The 18,839-nt window shown below is 38.5% G+C and overlaps 2 protein-coding genes across 3 annotated transcripts; one reads left to right on the plus strand and one right to left on the minus strand.

Annotated features, from left to right (window-relative positions):
• The first annotated feature begins 108 nt into the window (after positions 1 to 108).
• On the plus strand, positions 109 to 16,195 carry tcerg1a (transcription elongation regulator 1a (CA150)). 2 transcript variants are annotated; one of them, XM_039648396.2, is made up of 21 exons: positions 109 to 244; positions 648 to 849; positions 962 to 1,132; positions 2,016 to 2,295; positions 2,787 to 3,023; positions 4,194 to 4,256; positions 5,882 to 6,079; positions 6,780 to 6,889; positions 6,972 to 7,060; positions 7,439 to 7,599; positions 7,909 to 7,987; positions 8,337 to 8,472; positions 10,293 to 10,382; positions 10,501 to 10,619; positions 11,384 to 11,534; positions 12,635 to 12,799; positions 13,081 to 13,263; positions 13,498 to 13,677; positions 13,791 to 13,874; positions 14,036 to 14,136; positions 15,121 to 16,195. In XM_039648396.2, the coding sequence occupies exons 1-21, from the start codon at positions 198 to 200 to the stop codon at positions 15,320 to 15,322; spliced, it is 3,048 nt and encodes a 1,015-aa protein (XP_039504330.2). In that variant the 5' UTR covers positions 109 to 197; the 3' UTR covers positions 15,323 to 16,195. The 2 variants fall into 2 exon arrangements, with proteins under 2 accessions (XP_039504330.2, XP_039504331.2); XM_039648397.2 differs by lacking the exon at positions 4,194 to 4,256.
• gpr151 (G protein-coupled receptor 151) lies at positions 15,778 to 18,296 on the minus strand. The gene has a single exon (XM_039648398.2). The coding sequence runs from the start codon at positions 18,073 to 18,075 to the stop codon at positions 16,795 to 16,797; it is 1,281 nt and encodes a 426-aa protein (XP_039504332.2). The 5' UTR covers positions 18,076 to 18,296; the 3' UTR covers positions 15,778 to 16,794.
• Positions 18,297 to 18,839: the final 543 nt, after the last annotated feature.

The raw sequence follows: 18,839 nt of genomic DNA on the forward strand, positions 1-18,839 counted from the left end.
GTCCTGATGAAACTAGTTTAGGGGAAAACATATTTACAACTAATTCAATTAAAAATATATTGATTATTCAAAATGTTTTGAAATGTAAAGGTAGCATCGTTGCAGCTTTCGTTTGAAAAACATTTGGCGGCCGTGCACGTCGGGAATCCAACGGAAATGCGTCAAGGGGACTCTTAATTTGTTTTACTATTATCGTAATGGCGGAGCACACGGAGGCAGAAGGCATTGGCCTGGCCGCTAACAGGTTAGGATTTTGCATTATTTTTCATATAACTCAAACGACCAGTTATACTTAGTCTTGTTTTTTTCTTAAGTGTCAACTGGGTAGTGATAGTGTTTCCCAGTTGGCTAATCTGAATCTTTTTAAAGCATCGTTTGGCCTGTTGGTTCGTGGACAATGAAAGCAGCGTAACAACACACGACGGAATGTTCTTAAACCGTCTTGATGTTTTCATTACACTTCAGGCTATAGAATGTGGTTTAAGATACGAAAGCACATCATATGACATCTGTTATGTTAACTCATGACGGTTTAAACGGGAGTATGGTTCGTGAGAGTCTGTCTGTCTGCAGTAACTGTTAGTCGTCGTTGTGTACTGTAACGGTTTACAGATATTATTGGTTAAAGTTTATTTTCGCTCCACCAGCATGACCCAGCAGCCAGCACTGCGTTTCCCTGCCACTGCACCTCCATCTGCCAGCACCTCCACCCGCAGGCAGCCTTTACTGAGCACCCCTGTGCCTCCCTTTGCTATGATGAGGGGTCCTCCACCCGCTGCCCGACCGCCCTTCGGACGGATCCCCTTTGACCCCAGTGTGCCCCCTCCAATGGGTGCCCCACCTTTACAGGTATGTTTATCAGATCCCGCTTATTGTGTAATTCTTTAACTTTGTGTTGGAATAGAAAAAGAAGGTTGGGTGTTTGGAAGGTTTCTCTGACATCTCCAACTTTAAATTTAAGAGACCCCCATTCATGCCTCCGCCCGGAGGATCCATGCCACCTCCACCTGGCATGATTTTTCCTCCAGGAATACAACCTACAGCCTCTCCTGCACCTGCTCCTACTCCTACTCCTCCTTCCCTGCCCTCTACAGAAGAGATCTGGGTGGAGAATAAGAGTCCAGATGGAAAGGTATAGTTTCTTATTCCTAATGGACTAAAATACTGTTGATTTCCAAAGGGAAGGTGGCTTGTGTTATTTTTGCTTCGTATACAGAGTTCTGATCTTGCTATTTATTGTTCTAAAAGTCTTGATGAGAGGATTTGTTTAAGAGAGCAAATATTTGTTCTGACAACATCCTCAACAGACCATATCTGGATTATAGTTATTTCTTAAAAACAACCTTTAAAGGGTATTGAGTCGTAAAGAATTTTAAATGTTTTTGAAAGTTGTTTTATTTGTTCACCAAGGTTTTAAAATGTATTTTTTTCTATTTTAATGAATTTCAAAATGTAATTTATTTCTTTGACGTCAAAGCTGAGTTTTTACCATCATTATTCCAGTCTTCTGTAATGTTGCATGATCATACTGAAATAATTCTTATATGCTAAATTGGTGCTCAAGAAACATTTAATTTATTATCAATGTTGAAACAGCTGAAAATGAATAGAAAGTTCAAAAGATCAGCATTTATTGTGAAATAGAATTTTGCAACATTATAAATGCCTTTTCTTGCTGATAAAAACAAAAACAAATTTTGAACTAGTGTATATTATAAGTAATATTTTTTTTTATATAAATATTCTAAAGGTTTTATGTAACACAACTGAAAAACATATAAATAATTGTATTTTGCATAACAAATGAATGCATAGTCAGTTGGATATTGCATAATGCATTTTTGGGGTTCATGATGCCTTGCATTTTCCCAGCCAAATCACAAGCTCAATGCACTGTTGCATTGTTAGTCTCTTTACTTGCAGTTGATATTATAACGGAATACATTGTTACTTTCTTTACAGTGCACACAGTTTGATCTATAGTCCTCTTCTGTTTGCTTTTATTCTCTATTCAGGTGTATTATTACAATGCACGTACAAGGGAGTCGTCCTGGACGAAGCCTGAAGGGGTGAAGGTGATCCAGCAGGCTGAGTTGGGTCCAATGATGCTGAGCCAGGCAGCGGCGGCGGCAGCAGCAGCCAGTGGAGCTTCCACCGGGCCTGGTCCTTCCATCAGCCTCCCAGCTTCAGTCACTACAGCCACACTCACCTCCCAGAGCCCCTCCACATCCATGAGCTCCATTTCCTCTCCCAGCATCACAGCAGTCTCACCTCTCCTCCCAACACCTGTATCAGGTAAATGTCATTCCTGTAAACCTATAAAGCCCAATGTATTCTTTGTTTTTTATGAGTGAGCTAGTACTTGGTGTATGCTTAATGTGCACATAACGCAACTTTCTGAAGAAGGCAACACTTCTAAACGGGTACAAAGAATCGTACAAACATTGGACAAGGATAAGGTGCGACACACACCGTGTCCTAATAAAAAATCTGCAGTTGCAGTCATTTGCGCAATGTAAAAACACAGAAGTACTCTATTCCCAATATGGGTGTTTTTATTCAAACTATTACTTCTTTTCATTGCTTATTTCTGTATTTTGGGTTAATTATGAAATATTTATTATCTGTCATCTGTTCAGAAATGGTATTCTGGAGAAATATTTTGTTTCATTTACCCTTGATGGATTTTGCAGAAAAAATATTTAATCAGCTCATCAGTTGTTTATTAATTTTGTTCTGTTATCAAAAGTAAATCAAGTGTTACCATTCTGTTTTCTCAACTGTAGCCCCTGACATAGTGGAGATGCCGTCAGTTGTAACCACAACCCCCAGTCCTATGGCAACCCCAATTGCAGCTGTTAATCCGCCAACGGTTACGGTCTCCATGACTGCAGGACCTCCACCTCTGCCGGTGGCATTGTCTCATACTGTGCCACAGCCCACTGCTCCAATGCAAGGGTTCCCTCCTGTCATGGTACCACCCTTCAGAGTGCCCCTGCCTGCCATGCCCATTCCCCTGCCCGGTAGGTCTGACCTTTGAACTTTTTGAATCAGTCATAGCCTGTTACAGGAATAGATCACCCTAAAATGAAAATTAATGGAACGTTTACATGACTGAACTAAAAACGAAAAGTTACATTTTTTCGCATTTACAGACGACAACATTGTGGAAAAAAAAAACGTTCACCCGGATCCGCGAAAACGATTCAAAATATTGTATTATGCTGCCAGGCCAGTAGTTGTATAGTTAAAAAAAACTATACACCTATAGACTTAATGCATAATATGAACACACATAATGTCACTGTTTTCACATATTCATGGTTTTGTAGTTTGCACAGAGACAATAATTGTATCATTTTCAAAGTTTTTTCAAAGTTTGAGTTTTCAGACCCCAAAACACTGTTGTCGTGCAAATGAATGGCCAAAAACGCATACGTTTTTTGTTTTTAATTTGAAATTATGTTGTGTAAACGGCCCTTTTGTAATCATTTACTCACCCTGGTGTTGTTCTAATGCTGTATACCCTTCTTTCTTTTATGAACCACTAAAGGAGATTGTTTATTTTGACATTTTTTAAAGTCCCGTTTGCACTCAGTCAATAGTTACCAGCATCAAGCTTTTTAAAAAGATCATAAAAAAATGATGACTTAAATTTTTTATTTTAGGGTGAACTGTCCTTTTAAGAATTCTTCAGCTTTAGTGTTCTCTGAATGCAACTGCTTTTCTCTCCTCAGTTCCTTGTCTTTCTGTCTTTTTCTTACAATGCAGAGCATGTCTGTAGTTTGACAGGAACCTGTAGAGTCGAAAAGATGCCCTTGTCTGCTTATTGGATGAGTTAACTAACATCTTTAATGAAATCGTATGATGTAGATGATTCAAAGCAAGCTCTATTGTAATAAATATAATATAAAAAAGTGATAAATGCAGTCTTAAGTACTGCATTAATATTGTAGTGTTGCAGAAATGTCTTCTATAGATGGCTGTAATTTGCCATTTTCATGTGCAAGCAACATAGGCTGGCGTTATTGCCTAAATTCAGTTGACTAAAGATCAGTTAGCAATGTTAGATAATACTGTAGTATTTTCATCATAAATGATCTAGCATTTACTCTCCTGACACCTGAAAGCAGTAGATGACGACGTATGTTTGTTTTTTCCAACACTCTGTGCTTGCTTATACGCTCTTTCAGGTGTAGCAATGATGCAGATAGTCAGCTGTCCCTATGTAAAGACTATCTCTCCTACCAAAAACGGTAATTCCCTCCCCATTATGGCATGTTAGTAACTGTTGTGGATCTTTATGCTTTCTTTCAATGTAATTATTTCCAAATTAGAGGCCCCTCTGTTTCTTACTAATTAGACATTCTTTTAAAGGGATAGTTCACTTTGAAATTAATTTTTGATATGTTTTAGCTTGCCTCAAGGGCATCCAAGATGTAGGTGGTTTGTTTCTGCAGTATTTTCAATTTTGATATTTTGATATTATTAATGCAGGTCTATGGTCACCACCTCAAAGAGCATGCACAGAGAAGTCCAAATTAAACATGATTTAATGACTCGTAAATGTAAGTACACATTGATGGTCTAAGACACGAAACGAGCGGTTTGTGTGAGAAAACGAACAGTATTGGTACTAATTTGCGCTTATATGGGATGTGTTGAAACAATGTCTCCAAACAATTATGTATGCTCGCGCGAACTCTTCACTTTCGAAGAGATCACTTCCGGCGCTTGCACAGACCGAAGCGGCATAAAGTTACATCCTAAAGCACCTACTTTTTGTTATCCTGGAACAGTCTTTTTTTTTTCATTTCATGTCTAATGTTTGTGTTGTAGTTTACCTTGCTGTTTCATTACAGTTTACCATTATTTCAGCATATCTGAAAACTTGTAATTTATCACAATAAAAATAGTTTAAATAGTTCACAATAAAAATGTTATTCACTGCAGTGCCATCGAATAGATAGTATATAGAAAGGAGAGAGGCTCGGAAGCGCGCATACACGTCACATCCGATGGATTTGGCAGAAAATCCGACCTGGAGACTTCACATAGAAACTACTGGCCTGGAATACTGGCCTTCAGAGGTAATAGCAAAACCCGACAAGTGGATAATTGAAATGTGTGTGATTACAACCCCTTCAAACACAGGCAATAAAAAAACATTCATTTTTAGAAGAAAAGTTACATATAGCACCTTTAATTTGGACTACTCTGTGCACGCTCTTTGAGGTGGTGACCATAGACCTGCATTATATGACTGACAGACAAGAACGGTTTGACCTAAAAAAATTGAAACTACTGCAGAAACAAAGACATCTACATCTTGGATGCCCTTGAGGTAAGCTAAAACATACCAAAAATTTATTTCAAAGTGAGCTATCCCTTAAACAACATCATGTCACTTTTATGACTTGTTTTTTGACTTCGAAGGGACAGAAACTGATTTACTCCAACTATGTAAAATGTTAAGTTACAGTTGAGTTGTAGGCAGTAACGTAGATAATAAACTGCCATAGAAATTCATAAAACAGTGTTTTGATTTGTTGTAAATGTGTTCTTACCTTGTGTCCCTTTTTTCTTTAATGGTTTTAATGTGATATTGTGGTGGTATTGTCTTTGCATGCCTCATTCTCATATTTAATTCAGTGTTTAGATTTTTTGTTATATTTTGTGCAGTAATTAAATCATCCAACACACATTGTACAGTGGCTAAATAATCATTTTTTATAACTTTAATTTTGGATATTAACCCCTTTTATGAACTTGTTTTTTTTTGCCATGTTGTTATTAATACAACAGTTTTTCTGTCATTTTGATTGTGGCAGAGAAGTGCTACATGTCTTGAATTGATTCTGAATGTGTTTGTTATGTCAAGGTATGCTTCATGGCATGGCATCACCTTTAGTACCCATGATGCCCCATCAAATGGCGATGGCCGGGCCTTCAGGACTGTCTGGAGCTCTGAGTACATCCGAGTGGTCTGAGTTCAAAACCCAAGAGGGAAAGTCCTATTACTACAATAAACACACACAGGAGACCACCTGGGACAAACCAGAAGAGCTCAAAGAGACAGGTTAGACTAGAGACTGGGACAAAGGCTGCATTTACACTGCAAGTTTTATCTTTTAAACATATCTTACTTTTTTGTCCCTTCTGTTTACATTTATTTAGGACACTGATATTGGCGTTTACATTAATCCCTGCCCAAACTAGAATTATTCCATTGGTGATCACTTGTAGTGACATGGTTGACCCTCGGGTATTAAATCTCTGTATATATATAAAAAATAGTTTTGTTTTTTTATATATGCGACTTGTACCTTTATCACTTGCCAGCATGGACATATATATTGGATATGACAAGTTGAAGTCCACAAATTGGATATGCATCTGATTTAAAACCACATTTGAAAGTGGCTCTGAGAGGATGTGGAAAAATCAGATTTCTGATTTCTGTGTTTGCATGTGTGCAACAATATTCAATCGGTGTCAGATGTAAAAAGCCAATAACATGAGGCAATGGTTTGACTTGTAAAAAATAAATACCAATGGCATTTTCTTTTTTCATAATGTGTGTTTTTAGAAGCCCTAGTGCTATAATGTCTTAGCTAGCAAATTCATTTTTTTTATTAAGTTATAGTTAAAAGCATATAAGCATAAATTGTAGTTATTTAATATGCATATTAGTTATTGTGTGTTTTCCTGAATACAGCCTTCTGAAATGAGACTTTTATGAGATTTGACAATTGCTCATCTCCATATTCCCATTATAGAAAAAGAGAGTGAGAAGATCAAGGATGCAGCTGTTGACATGATTGATGCTGAAATCATGGACATGGAAGATGAAAGCCCAAAAATCCACCCACCAAAAGAGCAGAAAGAGGTTGGTATGGGTAACATACCTAGTTTTCTAAATAGTTTTGTATAAACGAGTGTTTCTGACATCATCTGTGCATTACGCAAAGGAGCTGAAAGATGAAGAGATGACAGAGGAACAGAAGGCAGCGAAAAAAGCAAAGCCTGTAGCAACCACGCCTATTCCTGGCACACCATGGTAGGCAACTTGATTTAACTACATTAAATATGCATTTTTAGTATTTGTAAATCACCCTCAAAATGAGTTCACTTGCAGTTACAGGTGAAACTCGAAAAATTAGAATATCGTGCAAAAGTTACTTTATTTCAGTAATTCAACTTAAAAGGTGAAACGAATGTATTATTTAGACTCTTTACATTTAAAGTGAGATATTTCAATCCTTTATTTGTTATAGTTTTGATGATTATGGCTTACAGCTTATGAAAACACCTTTTGCACGATATTCAAATTTTTTCGAGTTTCACCTATAAATGCCAAATGATATAGTTGGAGCTCTTGAATGTTCCCTCTTTGTATTGGATTGACCTGAACCCAATGCTTATGCTTATGTGTCAGGTGTGTGGTGTGGACGGGCGACGAGCGGGTGTTCTTTTATAACCCCACCACACGTCTGTCCATGTGGGAGCGACCAGAGGAGCTGGTGGGGCGGGTTGACGTAGATAAAGCGATTCAGGAACCTCTGCACAAAAGAGGCCTGGACAACAGCCACAAAATGGGTAATAGTCATCTCCCATATGCATGTGTACATATCTCTACTATCAAGTATTTGCATTTTTTTCACGACAGATTATTCATGTATTTATTGGCAGACGTCTAGAGAGAATTAAAATAACACTTTATCTAAACCATGTCCAGAACAAATTTGATAATTTAATATTGCGCACCAGTGAGCTTTTTCTATGGTTGAGATAGGGTCTGTAAGTCAGCTGTGAGCATGAAGCGTGAAGCATGAAGTCTCATTCAACAGCTTTTTAATAGCGGTCTAAATATTCTGTTGCATTTTTTGTGTGTTTCCTGTGACACAGTGTTGGCTAAAGAGGAACAGGAGTTCGCTATTGCAGATGACATACCTGATGATGAACCCAGTAAGGCCAAGAAACGAAAGTGAGAACTTTTTTCTGTATTTTCTCTGCTTAATAAAACCGTACAAGTTCATGAGACCAGGAACTTGTATCAAGAAAGTAAACAGGGTTGGTTTTGACTTTGTTGATTTTAATATTCCCCATTAGAGGAAATTGTCACTTGAAAAGCCTTATTAAACATTCAGTAGTGGCCCTTGTTATTTAACTGACATTTAATAAAATAGAAAAAAGTGCTCAATGTGTAGACCAAGAAAAGCCAGGACAACCATCTAATGCATGTTTTTCATGTGACTTGACGTGAATAGGCCTGTTGAATAGACCTGTTTGTGCTCAGACATGTCTTCTGGCTAATTAGTTGTTTTGTGTATTAGGATAGAGGAGAAGAAAGAGGTCGACTCGGAAAGGGAGGCAGCCATGGAGGCTGAGCTGAAGGCAGCGCGCGAGAGAGCCGTGGTACCTCAGGAAGCTCGGATGAGTCAATTTAAAGACATGCTGCTCGAGCGAGGGGTAAGGCATAAACAGTTTAACTATGCGAGCACATTAAGTAATATGTATTAGGGCTGTCAAAAATAATGCGTTAATGCATGCGATTCTCGTCCTGCTCTGTATCGCAACTTGACTTGTTTAATATGTAAACAAGGCAAGCTCTTTGCTGTTGCATTGTAGACATATTGTACACTGAATTCTGAAGTTTTTTTTCATGTGTGCATTAACTTTTTAATAATATGGACACCATGTATCATTTGGTTATTTGCTGTACTTTACCTTGGAAAAAACCTTGTAGAAAGTAGTGTTGTGAGAACCACACCTTTCCAATCTAATAGTTTATTTGATGGATAAATGTGATCAATCGACAAAAGTATGCAATTAATAAAGGATGCAATTAATCACGATTAAAATGTATCTATTGACAGATATGTGTGTAAATAGATAGATAGACAAAGTCAGAAAGTTAAAAGTAATTCATACTTGACACTAATTAAACGAAAGTGATGCAACAATAATACTGCAAATAAATACTGTTCTTTGAACTTTCTATTGTCAAAAAATCTTGAGAAAAGTGTCACAGTTTCCATTAAGATATTAAGCAGCATAATATCTGTTTTCAACAGATATTAAATTGGTGCTAGTAAAGGGATGTTTCTCAAGCACCAAATCAGCATATTAGAAATAATTCTGAAGGATCATGTGACACTGAAAACTGGAGTAATGATGCTAAAATTTCAGCTTTGCCATTACAGGAAAAAACTACAATTTTTTTTTTTTTGTATTAACAAATTCTCAATATTCTGGTTTTACCTTTTCTTTTTTTTTTTTGATAAATGCAGCCTTAGTGAGCAAAAGAGACTCCTTTCAAAAACATTCAAAGAAACCAACCCCAAACATTTGAGACTATATGTCTTTTTTCATAAGTATAACATAAATCATGTGAGATTGTTCTGCTCTTAATTATACTTACAAAGCAGAACTGTGTTTACTCCTTAAATAGGAGTTTTTCTAAACCCACTTTTAGATCCAGTTTATACTGATATACTAAATCAACGAACTGTTTAATCCCTGAGATATTTCATAACAAAATGTCTGAGGGATTTTGCTGGGGGTGATTCACGCAGTGTAGTTTATATATTTATTTTCTGGTCTGAAAGGTCAAACCCATCATTTGTTTAAGCTTCAGTCCTCATTAAAATACTTCACTGATCAGTGCTTCTCTGATCAGTAGAAAATGTCAGGATCTCACATCTCCCGCCTCTTGGCAACAGATTTGATGTTTCAACTATGAAATATGGATAAACGCATATGTCGTTTATGTAATGGAGATCCCTTCAAGTCTGTTGTAGAGAGGTATCTGCCCTTTGCATCACCGTCCTATGCCAAAGATGAAAGGCACATTTGCAGTCGTCAAAGGGTCTCATCATCAAGGTAATACCCCTTCCTCCACTTCTCCTCCTCATCCTCGGACCCCCACGTGTCTGAGAGGTGCCGTACAGCAGCATATAGTCGACATCACTCCAATAGACGAGCTGCCCGTTCACCCCCCATCTAATTACACCTCTCTCATTGCACCAATTAGCATGGTGGGAAAAGAAAGGGTTGTAGGCTAAGAGAAGGAAGCTGAGGGCCACCTGTCGGGTTTGTGTCATTCATTAGGGATGGTGGAATGGAGGATGAAAAGCAGTGGGCTCACACACCCTGACTCCAGCTCTGCAGGAGGGGGACGAGCTCAGAGGGGCTCACCTACTGAACGCTCTCTTCTCGTTATAATGGCCCTAATTAAGAGGAAGGGGGGTTCAAATGAATCTCTCAACACTTTTCTTGTCTTTTATCAGGTTTCTGCATTCTCTACCTGGGATAAGGAGCTTCATAAGATTGTATTCGATCCACGTTATCTGCTGCTCAATCCTAAAGAGAGGAAACAGGTACACATTCCACTGTGTTTAGCCGCTACTATGTCCACTGTGTGAAAACGGGTTCATATCAGCCTCCAAATGTATTGTACATTCGCCCACTCATCTCATGGCACTGTCCCCTCTGCAGGTGTTTGATCAGTATGTGAAGACACGTGCTGAGGAGGAGAGGAAAGAGAAAAAGAATAAAATCATGCAGGTCAAAGATGACTTCAGGAAAATGATGGAGGAGGCTAAACTTGGTGTCAGGTAAATGGTCAATGTTTGTAATATCGGTGTGCACTTTTGTGTTGGTTTATTTTTGATAAACTCCTTGAAAATGTATCCAGGAAGGTTATTAAATGATAACATATTTTAAAATGTTTTGCTTTGTGTGGCATCTTAGAAATATGCAGTGCAAGCACAGCACAGTGTCAATAAGTTCAAACCTAATAGCCTATAAAAAACGTTTTCTCAAATAAATGTAGTCCACGCAAATTAGCAAGTTAAGGTATTGTTGTTTATTACCACTGCAACCAATTGCATATCAGGGATGGAATTGTCTTTTAATCCCTCATAACAAGTAATTTAATAAGTCTATAAGCCATCTTAATTGTTATATACTAGTTTGACATGACTGAAAAAAAGGGAAAAGATTTGTGTAGGCTTTCAAAATACTCCCTCACCTTACTCATCTTCCCAGTGGACATTTCTCTGAACCAGTCACAGGGTGTCAAATAAAATAAAATTGTTTTGTCTTATTCACCAAATGTACAATACACTTTTCAAATATAATACATTCATTAACATCATGGTAATTTAAATGTAGCCTAAAAATATAAAGCAAAACATTAAATGTGAAAAAGTGAACAAATCTATTTCGACTAGCTTAATTTACTAGTCAATTATTCTTGAACGTCCTTATTAGGAAGTAGAAAAATCCTTGAGAGATGGGAACCCATCCTGCTCTTGCATTGCAATGAATGTACAAATGCATAACATAACTACAAGGACTACTTTTTTTCTCTTCACAGAACAACTTTCAGTGAGTTTGCTGCCAAACATGCCAGGGATTCACGTTTTAAGGCCGTTGAAAAGATGAAAGACAGAGAAGCCATTTTCATCGAATTTATGACAGCCTTCAGAAAGAAGGAGAAAGAGAACTCAAAGAACCGTGGGGAGAAGGTGAGGAACTTTATAGGAAGTTAATACACATCTGTTGCCTTATTTGACCAAAAGATAAGTTGAGATGTCAGCCTTATTAATCATTCAGAAGTGTCCCTTGTTATTTAACTGACATTTAATACAATAGAAACAAGTGCTCAATGTGTAGACCAAGAAAAACCAGGGCAACCTACCAAAGCATTTCACATTGAATATCTCTTGGTAACGTCACATTCATTTTCGTTTAATAGACTACATGTTCACATAGAGTACACTCGTAGGCTGAGGCTAGGAGACTGTGAGTGTCTGGAAGTTGTTTATGAACTGTAATCTGCCCTGGTGTTTGATCTACATATGCGCTGTCTTTGTGGCTAGGGTTAAGTGCAGAAAGCCTGAGCTGATTGGCTTTGGCAGCTAAAGGTCAGCCATCAAACATTAATGCCAGTGAAATGTCACCTGTGTAGGGGGGCCATAGGTTAGGAGGGAGTGTTCACCAAGTGGGGTTCACCAGAGGATGCCCATCTAATTCCGTGATTAAACTGTATTAAAAATGATCAGGTGTCGTTTCAGTCACATTTTTTGAGATGTTGCCATTGACGGTAGCATTAATGCAATTATCGAATCAACCAATCACATAGCACCAGATCTCAACCCAATAGAGCATCTTTGGGATGTGGTGGAACAGGAGCTTTGTGCCCTGGATGTTCATCCCACAAATCTCCATCAACTGCAAAATGCTATCCTATCAATATGGGCCAACATTTCTAAAGAATGCTTTCAGCACCTTGTTGAATCAATGCCACGTAGAATTAAGGCAGTTCTGAAGGTGAAAGCGGGTCAAACACAGTATTAGTATGGTGTTCCTGATAATCCTTTTGGTGAGTGTATAGTTCATAAGTATACTGAAACTGTCTCCAACAATATATTACTCAAGTAATACAAGTGATAATTTAGCAGATTGTGCAATTGTGGCGAGTGAGAAGTTGCTGTCCCATGTGGTATTTGAACCAGCATCCATTTGCCTACCAGCCTAGACAGGCCAAATTGAAACCTGTGTGTCTGCACTCTTAAGTGTTAGGGACATGTCCCACTACATTTATGTTGCTATTGTTTTCTTTAAGGTTAAGCAAGACTTTTTTGAGCTCCTGTCAGATTACCATGTGGACGGTCAGCAGCGCTGGAGCAAAGTGAAGGAAAAGATGGAGACTGACCCTCGTTATAAGGCTGTGGAAACCTCTGCAGCTCGAGAGGAACTCTTCAAGAACTATGTGGAGCGTCTGGCCAAGGTTAGAGAAGCCGCTTCACTTTACGTCATGTTTTGGAGCCAGCCCAACCCTGTGCTATTTTTAGACAATAAGAGAGAACTAAAATTCAGAAAGGCATAAAAATATAGGGATTTGTATAATTTTACAGTGTTCAAAAGACTCATACAAACATGTCTTGATAACTCCGTACTCTTCATTTCACTTCACAATACTTTATTTATAAGCATTTACTTTGTTTGGTGATGAATGTAATTTCTTCTGTGGAGAATTTGCCCTGATCCTTGATTTTGATACTCATCCAGAATCCAAACTCTGAGAAAGAGAAAGAGCTAGAGAAACAGGCCCGGATAGAGGCCAGTCTGAGGGAAAGAGAGCGGATGGTGCAGAGATTCCGCTCGGAGCAAACCAAAGAGATTGACCGTGAGAGAGAGCAGCACAAAAGGGAGGAGGCCGTGCAGCATTTTAAAGCACTCATGTCTGATATGGTAATATAAAGTGTTCAAGTATGGCTTCATGTCATCTCATAACCAATATACAACGGAAATAAGCTTGTTACAACTATTCAACCACTTGTTGCAATTTTTACAATTTATGAAAAATGTTTGTATATTTATATGTACTGTGATTAGTTTAAACACATCACCATTTTCATATATAAACTTAATCTTAAATCTGATATTGTAAAAGTGTCTTTGAAAATGGTTTTCTGTATGTGACAGGTAAAGACGCCTGATGCCGCCTGGTCAGACACGCGTCGTAGCCTGAGGAAGGATCATCGCTGGGAGTCATCCTCATTGCTGGAGAGGGATGAGAAAGAGAGGCTCTTCAATGAACACATTGAGGCTCTTGCAAAGAAGAAAAAGGAGCATTTTCGCCAACTTCTGGACGAAACGACCTCGGTACAAAGTGCCCTGACACCATGACATGGATCACTTGTCTTACTCGGATCGTTGTCAGTTAATCTGTTGTATTCAGCTTATTCAACTGACTCATATTCCTTCCTCTACATCAGATCACTTTGATGACGTCATGGAAGGAAGTGAAGAAACTCATTAAAGAAGATCCGAGATGCATCAAGTTTTCAAGCAGTGACAGAGTAAGGCCTGTCTTTGCCTCTTGAACTTTTTGAATGAGTTGTTCTTTATAGTAAGTCTATATAGTTATATCTTTATAGTAAGTCTATATAGTTCATAGTATGTTCTTATAGTATGTCTTTATAGTAATTTTCTGTACCTGTTGTTCACCTTTTCACCATAGAAAAGACAGAGGGAGTTTAGTGATTACGTTAAAGACAAGTACATCACGGCCAAAGCAGACTTCAGAACTCTCCTGAAAGAGACCAAGTTCATCACCTACAAGTAAGAAGCTTCAAATATATGATTCTGAAATTCTAGATCATTTTCAGGAATCATTAAATAATTGTATCCTATATAAATTCAATTATATATATATATATATATATATATACTTAAAAAAAAGGCTGACAGCTGTCTCTAGACACGTTTAGTGTTTCGTAAATCTTCTTATAGCCATAAACATTCTAATGTAATAAAACAATTTTCTCTATAGCTTTTTGCAAGCTCTTTTGACTTGGCCACATTTGCTACTCATCTATCACATTCATGGGCTAAATGTATGTATGTGTAATGACACAAGCAAATTAATTTTTTTTTTATAGTTTCCAAAGTCTTAATTGTGTATTACCAATTTTGTACCATACAAATAAGTGACTTAAAAACAGCGGAGTTGAGTAGGGGTTGAATAATTATGACGGCTGTATTACAAAAAAAAAATCTGCTCAAAGTACTGAAATCAAAATAAACTACACTGGGTTTGGGCTGAATTCTGAGCTTGGAGCCCTCCAAAAGCACACCAAATAAGCATTAAGCTCTAATTACATGTAAGTGTGAATTTATGAAACTGTTATAAATAGTTTTTAAAGAACTCTGTATCTTGAGAAAACCCTACATTTTGTAAATTTTTACAGTCTCTGGGGGTTGAATAATTTTGTTTTGCAACTGTATTTCATCTTCCAATAAGTTTTCATTTTAAAAACAGAGTGGTCAAAATTTAAAAGAAGAAGCTCAAAGGCATGCCGCTTAGTTGTGGAAGTATTTTAGCTGGGGTCTATGCAGTTGCTAGGGTTTTCTGACTTGCTCTCTGTTGTTTATTTATTATTTAATGTGGTTCTGGATGTTGCCTTGCCTATGTGAATTTCACAGATAAACCCGGTCTGGTTCCAAAAGTAATTTGAAACACTCGTTAACACAGTAATCTCCTCAACAGGTTGAATGATTTGAGTTTTGACATTTTAATTTTAATGTCTTCCATTTCGTCTTCAGATCACACAAGTTGATGCAGGAGTCAGAGCAGCACTTGTCGGACATTGAGAAGATCTTGGAAAAGGATAAAAGGTATCTGGTTCTGGACTGTATGTCAGAAGAGAGGCACAAACTTCTCATGGGATATGTGGAGGAGCTAGACCGCAGGGGACCACCTCCTCCTCCCACTGCCTTTGAACCTGCTCGACGCTCCACTAAATGATATCACACACACACCTCCCAGATATTGTCCCACACTACCACCGTTCACATTATAGACTCTCAGAAACCTAAAGATAAATCACTCCAGTCCAAAGGTTCTACTTGTCAAACCTTTGAAAGTGAATGGTACATACCTACTTGCCCCCTCATGCCATAAAGAAGATCATGGGATAATGACCAATCAAATCAGCTGAGTATAAGACACAGAATACGTATTTGGACCAACTGGAATTTTTTTTTTTTTAATGATGCATTTCAATGTCATCTCCATAACGATCCACAGTATTTTTATGCCCTTATCCAACTCGTTATCTGTCCAGTCTGAAGGGATAAATCCACATTAGATGCTAAATGGTGATTGTAGAGAATCGGTCTCGTGTTTGGGTAACTGTCCTGAACGTCTTCTGGAGGTATCGCCACCTGGTGCCTGTCGACCCTTTTTTTTTTCCTCCCGCCACGGTCTCAAATCACAAACCTCAATTCAGTTTCACATTTCACACTTTTGCTCCAAACTGTTTAGAAACTGTGATTTGATGAAATTGGGAGAACCTCCCGGTTTTGTGAACATTTTTTGGTGACTTAAGTCACCCACAGGGATATTCAAGAATTATGAAAGCCTCTCTGTGTATGTCATTTTAACTGACTGTTGGGTTAACATGAAAGATGTTTCTAGGTGATGAATATGTATGCGTAATATGTATTCATTAGCTTGTTTACAATGTGTTATGACTGACCGTATGAGCACTGGCAGTTGGCCATGTCAACTGGTCTTACGGTTTAATTTAATCGTTCAGATGTTTCTTAAAAAGATATTGTTTTTTGGATTTGCTTTATGTACAGCTGAAGTTGAATAAAAGCAACCCATTTTTTTTTACTTATGTTGACTGGATTTTACATTGTGCATGTGTTTGCACAAATATGTATAGAAAAGCTCATAGGAGACCAAAAGAAGAACACAACTCCTCAGGTAATATATTACAATTTATTTCACACATGCCATTTCCTAAATACTTTCTTTTATAGCATATTCATTTTGTAGACATTTTATTGCCATCTTAAAAATCTATAAACAAAAAGGGGCAAAATGCAGGTAGCAATAAAAGTAATATTTCAACATCTATTTTTATTAATACTATAGGCAGGAGAGAGTTATGCAAAGCTTTTCAGCATTGTTATTGTCTTGATGGACCTCTGCGCACAAGACGTCACAACACACTGGTTTCTTTAGTGATATCTCTACCTATTTTATTACATAATACTTCATTTTTAACAACATAATACAATACAAATAATACAGATATTTCCATTTATTCCTAATAAATTATACCAGTTTTCTCCATTTTTTTTTTTTAAGAATAGTTAAACACACAAAATTAAATAAATTCATAATTTATGAGATGAGGTCTGATGTGTTGTATGTGTTTTTCTTTTATGTTGATATAATGAAAAAGAGGCAGGTAGATTCAGACTGTCTTACTGTTTTCCTTGCTTGGGATCCTGGTTCTCCCAGGGTATAGGATCATTTTCCTGTGACTGGGAGCCGGTTTCCCTCTCCTGCCAAAACTGCTCTACGTCCGGCAGTACAATTCCATCCTTGTTGGTCGGGCTCTCCTGCAGTCCTTCACACTGGTCCGGTTGCTTCTCAGGCTTTTGCTCCTCTATTTTCCCTGGCTGGTGTGGAGGGAGGTGGGCTGATCTTTCAGGTCTTGGGGTCGGCGACTTTGGGGCGGTCGGGGTGTGTGGTCCTGGCTTGTGTTTTGCTGGTTGCTTGCGGAGGGTGAGTCTACGCCACAAGCCTATGTAGCCCTCCCTGAATTCCTCTGAGAGTGCGAGAACGATGACAGGGTTGACTAAAGAAATGGAGAACATGAGGAGCTGGGCAGAGAGAGTGAAGATCACCGGAGGGAAGGCACCTTCGGTCTCCAGCGCGTGCCGCATCCAAACCCAGGAAACCCATTGTGGGAGCCACATGGTGGCCATGGCCACGGTCAGGCTGAACAGCATCAGGGTGAGTTTGCGGGATCTGATCTGTGTCCGCAGGTTCTGGGTCTTGCTGGACCTGTGCTGGCATCGTCCATACGTCTTACAGAAAAAAAGTAGTGCAAAACTCAAAGGTGTGCAGTAGGTCAGAAGAGGGTACGCCTTGGCATACACAGACATAAAATAATGGGCTTCGACAGGCACTGCTTGAACACAGATCATTCCATTTCCTTCTCTTTGCAGGGTGGAAAAAAGCCACTGGGGAATTGGGACTACGCATGCCAAGAGCCAAGTGAAGAGGAGGACTACCAGGATATTCTTCAAACGGATGGTCACTTGCTTGGTGGGATTACTGACATACCTGTAGCAAGCTTTGGACATGATGGCCACGGTGAAGCTCTTTGCGGCCATGCAGGAGTGCAGGAACCAGTCACAGGTTTTACAGACAAACAATCCCAGGGTCCAGCTGGCACGGGAATAAGCAGTGGCTTTGAAGGGAACAGCAAATGCCAAGACCAGACCATCAGCCAGCATGAGGTTGAGGATGAGTGCGTTGATCAAGGACAGCTTACCTTTACGCGCATTGGTAATCAGGACTCCTATAGCAGTTACATTCCCGGTGAAACCCAGGACGCAGATGATTCCTAGCACTACTGGAATCAAAACCTTCAGATCTCCGTGATCCAGGTGCTGATAGCCACTTCTCTCCAGAAATGAGCGTCTATCCACGGAACTGTTGACAGAGCTGATGTTCATAACAGGTAATTTATCCATTTTCACTGTGATTGATTGGTAAATGAAAGAAATAGTTGGCAGTATTTGCAGAGAAGAGAGAGATATGCTGTCTCAAAACTGCGTCTATGCGCGAATATACTCCGCGCGCTTATGGAACGGATCCTCGCGCTCTTTTCCCGCCTTTGACTAGACGGCGCGAAAGCGGAGCGACTTTATAACGGACGTTTTGATTGACAGGTGCCGTCCCCAGCTGACTGACAGCGTTTCATTTCGCCCGTCGCGACCCTCCCGAGGCCAATTAAAATGATTTCGGGTAATAAGCACTGACGGCTACACACGGTGTCAAACTTATTGCTTCTATTGTCACTGGAGATTATGGATTTTTTATTTCCTGCCGGAGACAAAGGTTTGATGATTGCAAATGGAAATATGGAGTCGCAATATGAATGAATTTTGATGAGAGATTTTACCTCAGGAACAAAGACAAACTGACAGGTATCCAAGTATCCTATTTTAATTTACTTTGACATATTGCTTTGGTAACACTTTATAATATAGGCCTACAACATTTTTCACGATAGCTAAAGTTAGATGTTTAAACTTGAATTGTAAACGCATAACGTTTGGCCAACACTTAAGTGTCACAAAAAAATATTGTATACGACATGAAAAACCATGAGGTTATGATTTGTGTCTAATAATCTAAGAATTATAATTATTAATATCTGTCAGTGTTATTATTATCAATTAAAGTTATTATGAAGTGTTATTAGTATTCTATGAATTCAACAAACCTGCATATT

The sequence above is a fragment of the Pimephales promelas genome, chromosome 9, assembly GCF_988280905.1.
Source record: "Pimephales promelas chromosome 9, fPimPro1.hap1.1, whole genome shotgun sequence".
Classification (NCBI taxonomy): domain Eukaryota; kingdom Metazoa; phylum Chordata; class Actinopteri; order Cypriniformes; family Leuciscidae; genus Pimephales; species Pimephales promelas.